This window comes from Vidua chalybeata, chromosome 5 (assembly GCF_026979565.1).
Source record: "Vidua chalybeata isolate OUT-0048 chromosome 5, bVidCha1 merged haplotype, whole genome shotgun sequence".
Classification (NCBI taxonomy): Eukaryota; Metazoa; Chordata; class Aves; order Passeriformes; family Viduidae; genus Vidua; species Vidua chalybeata.
This window is the reverse complement of record NC_071534.1, coordinates 58,808,329-58,819,484: the sequence shown is the minus strand read 5'-3', so window position 1 is coordinate 58,819,484 and position 11,156 is coordinate 58,808,329. Positions and strand designations below refer to the sequence as shown.

At 44.1% G+C, this 11,156-nt stretch overlaps 1 protein-coding gene across 1 annotated transcript; it reads right to left on the bottom strand.

The window, feature by feature from the left end:
* Positions 1 to 1,689: 1,689 nt before the first annotated feature.
* Positions 1,690 to 3,436, bottom strand: CCDC71L (coiled-coil domain containing 71 like). The gene has a single exon (XM_053943021.1). The coding sequence runs from the start codon at positions 3,314 to 3,316 to the stop codon at positions 2,462 to 2,464; it is 855 nt and encodes a 284-aa protein (XP_053798996.1). The 5' UTR covers positions 3,317 to 3,436; the 3' UTR covers positions 1,690 to 2,461.
* Positions 3,437 to 11,156: the final 7,720 nt, after the last annotated feature.

Below are 11,156 nucleotides of genomic sequence, written 5' to 3'. Positions count from 1 at the left end.
ACTGACTTCACAAGCTGAAATAGCTCAGTTAATAATCCATAAATGCAGCTGTCAGAGGAGTTCAGACATCAGTGAAACTTCAACCCAACATGCTAACAGGTTATCAGCAAAACACACTATACACCCAATAAAGCTCCCGCTTCTAAACCAAGAAGTCAAAGCACAACCAAGAGAAAAATAAGCAAGTCTTACTCATAGAGCCCCCAGAGCAAGAGTCACTCAACAGTTATAAGTTACTTCACTGTATTTTGTTCTTACACAGAACATTTCAGGATATGTCTCCAAACAAGGCAGCACAAATTCAATACAGTGTCTCCCACATCATACCTCTGGCAGCCTTAATTCTCACCCTTGAAATCTGACCTAGCCTGTCCTGCGCCTGTTTAGGAATTAAGAATCTGCACAAGCCAAATCCTTAATTTTATCATCTTTCTACAGAGTTGAAAATAATACTAAAAAACCCCTCAACCTAACAGCAGGAGCACTGAAATCACCTATACACTTTAAGAACTAGTAACGATACTCCTGTGTTTCTGCAGTAGAATTTTAAAATTGAAATACCTGGAGCCTCAGCATCTGGTAACTCTGCAGCTTGCCTTACTGGGTTTTAAATCAACCCAATTTTGCTTTTACAGTTAAGCAGGTATTATACCCAGAGGAACAGCACAATAACATGCACCCTTGAACTTTCATTTAATTCACTTCTGAAATGCGACGTGGCACTACTGCAGCCATCAGCAGAAGGTCTAACGTTATGTAAACAATTTCAAAAGCCAAATGGATGTAGAATAGATTAAGCATTAGTTTGGAAGAATAAGGAGTTTGCAGCTTCACTAAGTAAGAAAAAACCAACCAAATATACAAGTTTTTAGAAGAAGCTGGCCACTTTATGTTAACACTAGCAAGTTTTTACAAGCAGCCCCTACACCATCAAGATGTCATACTGCCTTTGTTGAAGGCAGGCAACAAGGAGTCAAGAGACATCAGAAATTTTAAATCACCAAATGATTCTATAAGCAAGTTAGGAGGTTGTTCATTCCACCATGAAAACTCATTAGTCCCATCTGCCAGGATAGTTGGAACATAAGCTGTGTATCACCCAGCATTTCTTAACCCTCATGCAAACATAAAAAATTAATGTAAAAAGAGAATAATCACTTTCTCCCTCACACACACCTTTGCTCCTCACAAACCAATGGCAAAGTTAACAGCTAAAAAAAAACTTTAATAAATCAATTTAAAGAGAGACTGCCTATCATATAGAATGACTACATGTTATTTTTCAGTCAAAATAATCAAGCTACATAATGACTTTTTCATCAGTCTGTGGAACCCATGAAAGGTTTATAAAAATAATTATGTGCAAGTAATTATATTAAACACAATTATCCATCATTAACCATCTCACAACCACAGGACGAGTGTTAAGTTTGTTATCGAGTGACCAGATATCAAGTCTTACTCTTTCTGCAGAGAGAGGCACTTGAGTGTCATATTTGTGTCATGCAAGCTGACTTATGGCTGTCAGTACCAATGCTGGATCATAGTTCACCTCCAGACACCTACATATTGCTTTGATAAGCAGTTACATTCTTCTCAAAGCCAGAGCTCGCTGACACAGAGCACCTCAGTGGTGGTGTACTTCACCAGGAACCCATCCCTGTGCAGTTTCATTGAACTGAAACACCATTTGTTCTTTGACTTTTATTAAGTTCACTTAGGTTGACCAAATGAGCTTCCCTAAAGTAAACAGGGTTATAAAATATCAGGATGATTCTATCTTTAGGTGCTCCATAGAAACAAATACTTAGTTCAACTAGAAAACTTTAAAAATTACTTTAGATACAAAAGTGTAACAATTATACTGCGCAATACATCTTTATATATCACTAAACTCGTGAAATTAAAATTTAAAAAGTTTTTGCACCATCAAGAACAGCCACAAGTCCTGAACCTCCATTCTTTATGCATCCTTTATCAGAGTAAACTGAAACTTGGGAATGCTTGGGATTCAAAATACCCTGAGCACATACTAGTGCAACACCACAAAGCATACATAATCCATCGGAAAAGGGGAAGGTGGGGAAAGAAAAAAAAAAAAAAAAAAAAGCAAGAATCAAATGGTGCTTTATTATACAAGCATGAAAGTAAGTTCCTTTGGAAAATAACTTCTTGGGTGGACTTCTGGACCAGTGAGGTAGCCCAATGGGAGAGAAAAAAAAGTGGAAGTGGAACTTGGTCCCCACGCGTGATACCTGTCAGGCGGTCCCACCCTGGGGCGAGGCCGGGGCCCGGCAGGCCGCCCCCCGTGCGGCGGGGGGCCCGGCGCCGCCCGAGCGGGCCATAAAGTGCAGCAGCAGAACACGATCCAGACAAAAGCAATGTAAACAGGTGACTGATACCGGTCTCTTTGTCCGCACCGCGGCCAAGGTGAGGCGCGGGGAGCGGAGCCCCCGCAGGCTCAGGACGGTGCCACGGGGAAGCGGCGCACCCGCACCACGGGGGACAGATCCACTCCGAGGATCCGCTGCGCCCGCCGCCGCGCCGCCGCCAGGCTCCGCCGGTTCCACATGCTGCCCCGCACACGGATGGTGGGGAACGTGGTGAGGCGAGGGGTGGCCGCCTTCCAGATCTCCTCCAGCGACTTGCCGCCGAACGGCTCCCAGGCGGCCGCCGCCGCCGCCGGGCTGCCCTGCTCGCTGTCCGCCTGCTCGCCCAGCGGCCCCGGCGCCTCCGCCGCCGCCTCCTCCTCCTGGGCGCAGGGGCCACCGGCAGCGGGCCGCTGTCTGCCCCGCTCCCTCCTGCGGCGCCGCCGCCGCCGCCGCCGCTTGGCGCTGCCGCCCGCCGCCCCGGCCCGGCGCTTGGCGTCGGCGGCCGGGAAGCGCCGCTTGCCGGCGCGGCGGCGGGGCCGCTCCGAGGGCGGCGGCGGGTCGGGGACGACGGCGCGGCAGGAGGAGTATCCGTAGACGTCCTTACTGCGGAGGATGACCGGGGAGAACTCGTGCTTGAGGCTGCAGAGGAAGTTCCACAGCTCCGAGTCGGAGCTCATGAACTCCGTGGACTTGGGCATGAAGAGCCTAAGGGCGTCGCCCAGCGCCTTGGTGCCGGCGAAGGAGACCTGCGAGCGCGAGTACACAACTTTCTCCGCCTCCCCCTCCAGCCCCCAGGCGGCGGCCGCCGGTTCGCCGCCGGCTGCCCCTGCCGCCGTCGCCGTCGCCGCCCGGGCTCCCGCGGCCGCCGCCGCGGCGCTCCCCGCCTCTGTGTTCATCTTCCCGGCTCCTCTCTCCAGCGCCGCCTGCTTCCTACTGCGGGTCATGGAGGCAGCGGGACGGGGTGGCGGGACAGACGCCGAGAAGGCAGAGCGGAGGCAGCGCCGAAGGCAGGCTCCGGCCGCCGCCGGGCGCCCGCCGGGTGTGAGCAGCGATCGATGTCCTGCGCCCAGCACAAAATGGCGCTTTAAAGTCCCGGGCGGGGCCTGCGCGCGCCCGCCCCCCCTGCGCCGCCCGTTGGCCCGTTCGAAACGCGTCGGGGCGGGCCCGGCCCCGCCCCGCCCCCGCCGGGGGCCGTGGCCGTGAGGGCGGGGGGGGGGGGCCGGAGCCCCCTGCCCTCGGAGCGTGGTCCGGCGGGGTCCGCCGGCCCGGCCCCCGGCGCGACACCGAGCCGAGATCCCGCGTCTGCAGAGGGTGGCCCCTTCCCTCAGGACGAGGCCCCCGCATGGCGGGGTGAGCGCGTGTCCGCATCGCGCCTCGCTGAGAGGTGAGGATCCTCACAGGGCGGTGGACGAAGGTGGCTTGTGGTGTGAAATGTGCTGGAGTAAGGATTTGGTTGGACATTTCGATGGGCAAACTCCCCGAAGAGTAGCCATGAGAGAGCTGAGCCAAATAACAAGAATGGGCCAGCAGACATGATACAGTGAAGCGCTTTATATGATATTAAATACATCCATCCTGTTGCAGAGGAGTTTTTTAGCATGAACCTGTAGTTCAACCTGTGGTCAGTCAACAACATCGTAAGTCATGGAATCACAAAACAGTTGGAGTTAGAAGGAACGTCTGAGGTATCTGGCCCAACATCTGTGCTTAATCATAGCCACCTAAACCAGGTTACCCAGGACTGTATCTGGATGGATTTTGAATATCTCCAAGGATGGAGGCTCCTCTCTCAGCTGGTCACTGATAGTACATGACGAATCAGAATGAAGCTGTGTGAGGGGAAGCTCAGATTTGATACTAGGAAAAAGTTCTCTGAGAGGGTGATCAGTCACTGAACAGGCTCCGCACTGAAATGGTTACAGCACCAACCCTGTCAGAGTTCAACGAGCATCTCAATGACACTCTTTGTTACATGGTTTAGTTTTAGATATTCCTGTAAGGAGCACAGTTGGACTCGATGGTCTTTATGGATGCTTCCAATCTCTCTGGGCAGCCTGTGCCAGTGCTCAGTTACCTTCAGAGTGAAAAGGTGTTTCCTGGTGTTTGGAGGGGACCTCCTGTGTTTCAGTTTGTGCCCATTGCCTCTGACTCTGTCAGTGGGCACTTCTGAGAAGAGCCCATCTCCATCCTCTCTGTGCTCTCCCTTCAGGTACCTGTATAATCTGATAACCCCGAGCCTTCTCTTCTCCAGGCTGAACAGTCCCAGCTCTCTCAGCCTTTCCTTACAGCAGAAGTGCTCCAGCCTCTTAATCTTTGCAGCCCTTTGTTGGACTCTCTCCGGTGTATCCATGTCTCTCTTGTACCGAGGAACCCAGAACTGGACAGTGCTCCAGATGTGGCCTCACCAGCACTGAATAAAGTGGGAGGATCTCTCTCTCAAGCTGCAGGCAACACTTTGCCTAGTGCAGCCCAGGATAATGTTCACCTTCCTTGTGGCAAGGGCATGTTGCTGGCTCTTGTTTATCCTGGTATCCACCAAGACCCCTGATCCTTTTCTCCCAAGCTACTTTCTGTCAACACTGAGATATTTACCGCATCACTGGGATTGGCTTGATATCCCAACAAAGCATATCCCAAATGAAGCAGTAAAAACGTGGGTTGGTTGAGCCCGTTGTGAGAGTCACCACCTTGCTGAGTCCACAACAAGGCATTACCTGCATGGCACTGCTACACTTGCAGCTTTTGCAGCACAATTTTGTCAGCTGTTGGGAAGTCCCCTGTCCCTCTGGATCATGCTTTCCCAATACTTCAGATTCCTGGCAGAGTGTCTTGCTATGTTCCTGGATTGCTGCACATATACCAGAGCTCTTTCCAGCACCCAGAACAGCAAGGGCAGAGGTGGTTTAACCTACTGTACAAATCCTATCTGGAGTTTGATTAGACCCCTAACTAATTACTTTCTCTCAGCATGAGTAAAGGGAGAGGAATAACATTTTTCTTCATAGACAGTCTTTGCTCTGTAATTAATCTTTCAGATTAGAATAGGGAAATCTTTTATTCTCAACTCATCAAGAACCTAAATTGGAATGTCTAGAAATTCAGTCAAGTAAGAGGCAGAAATTCTGCATAAGAAATTATTCCTTACTGCCAGTGGAAATTAATACATTTTCTTCACAGGATAATTCAACTTATGTTCGTGGGAAACTCAAGAATATTAATCCAAATAGCCATTTAAAGTGGATATTAACAAAGCTATTTTAAATTTTCATGGGGACAGTCTCGAGGTACAGCCATATTCTAAACCAGCTTTGTAAATGACCCATTTTTTAAAAAGCAACCTTTCCCAAAATGATGGCATTAGAGCTGTTTTTAATGGGATCCATTCCACAGCGTACTTTAGCATGTAGTCATGTAGCCAGATTGATTTAACTGAAGGAGGTGTCCTATAAAGCAGAGGACAAGAGCCCGGAGCTGGCAGCACCAGGGATAGGCATCTCCTGATCCAGTTGTGCTGCTGTTGGTCACACTCTGGCTATAGGATCACCACGGCTTAGGAGAGGCTCATCACCTAAGGACCACAGGCTGGACCACAGAAGCTGCCCTGGGCTCACATTCTCGGTGGAGGCAGCTATAATTCAGCAGCTCAGCTGGCAAATGGGTCCTCGTTAATCTGCAGAAACCCAGTTGCCCATTGACCATAATATTTTCCCAAAATTACAAACATTTCTGGCATATGACTCAAAAATCATTGAGGCAGAGGGGGGGAAGCTTCTCAAGCAAGCAGTAAATGAATCACTACAACTGCAACTGAAAAGAAAGATCAGCACATTTTATCATGTAGTATTTATTAATTATTTTTACTTTGTAGCTTAATGGGTGGACAATACCCTTTTAAGGCATGGGATGTAATCTCACTTTTACAACTTCATTATGAGTTTTCTGCAGTGTAACACTCTTCTTTTAATACCCTACAAGTAATCTCAAGAAAATCCATGGTAATTGCCTTTTAGTAATTTCCAATAGCTCATTACAGTAATAACAATAATAATAAAATTAATAGTCCTTTGGAAGTGCATAGTTCTTCATTTCAATCATACTACTTCTTGTAAGCATTAATTATCACTCACAGTAATCTTGAGTTATGTAAGTAAATATTGCCTTTCCTTAATAGATGAATAAAATGAAGAAGTAGATCAAAATGGCTTGACTAAGATGTATAGACTCAATTTCCCATAGATCTTCTAACAATCATTATTCTAAAAATGCAGGAAATGTCCACATTGGAACAGAGAAGAGTAAAAAAGACCCTGTAATCTTTGTTTCCGATTATTTGTTGGAATTTCTTTTCTGTATTGAATTCTCAAGAAGGAAGAACAAAGTACCAATTGAGAAAGTGGTACACTAATTGCTGCACAATACAGACACTATTTTCTTTAACGTTGCCTGACTGGTATCAAAAAACCCCACTGGTAACTGCTAATTATTTTAAATGCTAACAATTTTATCTGTACAAATGATCACACAGTTTTGAGTCTTGCTGATGAGCCCTTAAACCCTGGATATTTAGTCACATCACTTCTGCTGACAGGACTTTTCCTTCAACATACTCAGGCTCATCTAGGTTAGCAAGAGCAGTCTTACTGTCCAATGTCTTCAAAGGGAAATACTCTTTCCTAGTATCTTTACTTTTGCTCTTGAGAGGTTGCATTAACTGGCAGCCTGCTTCAGTTAATTTGGTTCCCAAATGCCTTTAGCATATTTTCAGGAAAGTTTGTTATGGCGATGCAAGCATAACTCCACATTGCATTCACAACTAAACTTCAGATGTTACCCAATAGTCATCAAGTTCCTAGGCCTGAGAAGTGCCCAGACAAGTATTGGCAAAATTTCTGAAAATACTTCCAAAGAGAGACAAAAGCAAATAATTTACAATAATTATTTCACAATCAGTTATAAGGGAGAAAAAAGAATCATGGAATCACTGTCTGTAGAAATCACAGCTGCAGTAAAAAATGGAAAGGGTGTTAGGAATCACTATGGAAGGGATAGAAAAAAACCAGAAGACAGCATTCTGCTGAGTATGAGTCCACTGTGCCTCCAAAAATCTTGAATACTGTGCATGCCTAGTCTTACCATCTCTAAAAGAAAACAGCAGTGATACAAAAAAGGGCAACCAGCATGAGCAGAAATATGGAACAGCTTCACTATGAAAAGAGATTAAATAGGCTAAGACTCTTCATCTTGAAAAAACAGATGGCTGAAGAAGAATATGATAAAGGTTTATAAAATTGTGATAGTACAAAGACAGCAGGTAAGAAATTTTTATGTCTTAATTTTCATAATCCAAGAATGACAGGGGAGCACATGAAGCTATAAAGCAGAAAAATTTAAATAACCCAAAAAAACATGTGTTGGCTTCGGGTTTTTTTTTGGTTTTTTTTGTTTGGTTTTTTTTTTTTTTTTTTTTTTGGTGGGGGGGAGAGTATTTCCCCCCATATGACTCGTAATTAGTTTGTGGAACTCATTTTTCAGTTGTGGATTCCAAAATGGAAAAATATACCCCAGTACATTTGCAGTCATTAGAGAGCACACCATTCAAAAGTATTAGACATGTTTGGAAGAAAATATCCATCAATAGCTCTTCTACATGAAAGCCGTGGGCTCAGAAAGGCTGTAAGCCAAAGGCTAGGAAAGGAAGTAAGGAACAATATAACTGGAGAAGTAATTGTCACTGTTTGCAAGATTCTCACTCTCTTTCCCTAACCTTCCTCGGATTCTTGAATATAATTCCAGCGTAAGAAATATGTTGCTCAAGAACATGGTTCCCACACATCACAGATCATGTCATTTTGTAGTATTGATTACATTGTTTCCTTAGGCACTCTATTTAAAGTACCATCACTGTTAAAACAAGTGTGAATTCCATTCCCTTGTCTCAAACCAGACAATTTTTAAAGCCTAGTACCAATTATTTTAAAACCGTATTAATTAAATGTTATTTAGTGTTATGTGGATGAGCATGTCAATTCATTAATTCTTTTTGTGCTGCCATTTTCCTTCCTACCAGATTTGTGTATTACCAGATAAGCTGACAGGACAACTTGCCACAGGATACAATGCAATGAATCTAATATAGATTCATGTTTTATGCTGGCTTAGGGAGGACACAATACGTGATCCAGTATAAAGTCCATGGAGAAAAGTTACCCTTCCAAATGCTTTGAATGAATTAGAGCGAGGGAGTTGATACTAGCTCAGCTTTGTATGTCATATCGATGTGGCTTTATTAAATAGTTACAGCAGCTTTACTGTGTCATTGGACTATGTCTTAGTCAGGCTCTTTCTTATTTGTTTTCTTTGTCCAAATGAGTCTTGCAAAACCTACTGCCCGCTGTGTTTGTTTTAATAGAAAGAGACAGAACCCGTTTTTTAAATTTTTTTTCATGTCGTCTTCGACACTTTCACAGGGGAGAGGAGGGAGAGCTTTAGACACTTTAGGTGGAAAAGGTCTTGATTTCTCTGTTTCAGTGAAAGTTGCAAGCAGCCAATTATTATGTAGATTTAGCTGTTAGCATTAACACCTCCTTTTGAATCTCTCTTTTGTTCTCCGAGTTAGGCAGGGCTTCAAAAGCCTGGAAGGCTTATCTCCGCCCAGCTCCCTTGCTCCTGGCAAGGGCCCTCTGTCCCCGCCGCAGGGGGTTTGGTGGCCCCTGCGGTTTGTTTGCAGCGCTGGGAGCCGGCACAGACCTGGCGTAGGGAGCGTGGAGTTTGCCGCCTTACCTCACATCACATGAGCTGAATATCTTTACTACACTGAGATCTTGCCCCGACTTACACCTGCTAGAAGTCTGCCATATTAGTTTTAGCGGTACCATTTTCTTTTCCTTGAAAGTATTTTTTATGTTATTCAAAATAGATTCAATTCAAAACACCTCAAGTGTGATTTATATAAACTTCCCCAAATATTCTAATAATTTATAGTTCCATAGCACTTGGTTCACAGTATTTCTTATAATCATTTTAAAATTCTTGTGAATTCAGCCAGCAGACAATAAATATCAAAACTGGATAATTTGAACACATTAATTATTTTGACCATTTTCGATAACATTACTACAAAGAAAGAATAAAAATAGATTGATCATACCTTGAGAACTGGGCTTTTAGATTGCACGTTTTAAAATCAAAGATTCTTTGTAGCTATAGATACCCTTCATTTTAATACAGGCACAACGACAGATACTAGCTGAGGTTCTGACCCTGCACATGATCTGCATTATTATAAAGGCTCTCCACAAAAGAGGCGAGTTCATTCATCCTCGGTCAACCTGCAATAGCTCCAGGTGGATGAGTTGCTTATTTAGCAGAATTTTAAGATTATCTTTCAGAAATGCAGTGGTGTTTTAATGTGTTTGTTGTCACAGAGACATATACAAGCGTTATCAACCAGCAATTGAATTAAATATTTTTCAAAATATACAAGTGACCCAAACTTCCATTGTAAAGTCAAAAAGTAGTCAAAGTTAACAAATCATCTATATTTGATCCCCATTCCCCTCAGCTATCTTTGGAACGCTCCTCCAAATAAGAAATGGTAGTGGTTCAATCTTTTACTGACTTAATTAAACCCATGGTAAACCCTAGTGTGGTCACTTACTCCAGTTTGTTTGGTTTAGTTTATACAAGCTATTATTCAGTTTAAGCTCAGTGAGCCATTGTTGCTCCCATTTAAGAGAATCCACATACGGGTTACTATTGGTTTAATTAAAGCCATATAATTAAGCCAGAATTTTCACTGTCTATTAGCATTCTCTTACATCTGCATTTTGAGTCGTAAGCTTTCAACACTGGGAACTCAAAGTTAAAGTCCCAATACATTGTCTGGAGGGACCTGCTTAGTGTTCGGCATTTGCAATTCATGGCCGGAGCTATTCATTTTTCCTTTGCAGGCAGTGAGAACTGCAAATGGCCCATCACTTTGGAAAAAGTGATCATTATTTAGAAGTGTAAATGAAGATGCCAAAGGCTAACCTCAGGTTTTGTCTGAAACAAAGACTGGTGTCTCTGGTCTGTAGCAATGGATTGGACGTGTCATAACAGAGAAATACCACATTTATCCTCAACATTACATGTTACATGCACCGGAATCATCTTCCTTTTCATATTCTTTATATTCTCCATTCCTTTTCTAGCTTCTTCCTAATCCAGATTCTTCCTGGTTGTTCCTCCCTGTCTGAAAGCTGAATCACTGAAATTCCTGTCCATTTGCTTCCTGCCAAAATGAGATGGTGTTTCCAAAAGCACCACTTCCTCCCACTGACTAATATAGTACAATATCCTACAATACAGGTTTGCTTTTCTTGCTGCGTGTTCTGTTTTATCCCACAATGTTTGTAGAATTAAACAATTTAGTTACAAAGAGGGTAAGATGTAGATCTTGTTATGTACAGGCCACATACAATAGCAAATGAAAAATAAATTAGAAAACAATAGAGAAAACTGAAAGGCTGAGACTCCAGGACTGGTGTAAGAATTACTGATAACAAACCATTGCTGGAAATGGTTGCCAGGCATAATCTCTATTTGCATATAATTTGAACCAACATCAAAACAAAAAGAACAACAACAAAAAAAGTCCAGCTCACCAAGGCAGAGACTGCCTTTGGATATAGAGCTACTGGTTATCTGGCACATCCATGCTTGACTTTAACTCTCTCAGTATCACTCAACCCACTTGTCTCAAACTACGGCTAATACAGTGTAGGATTCCTTTAGTATAATTCA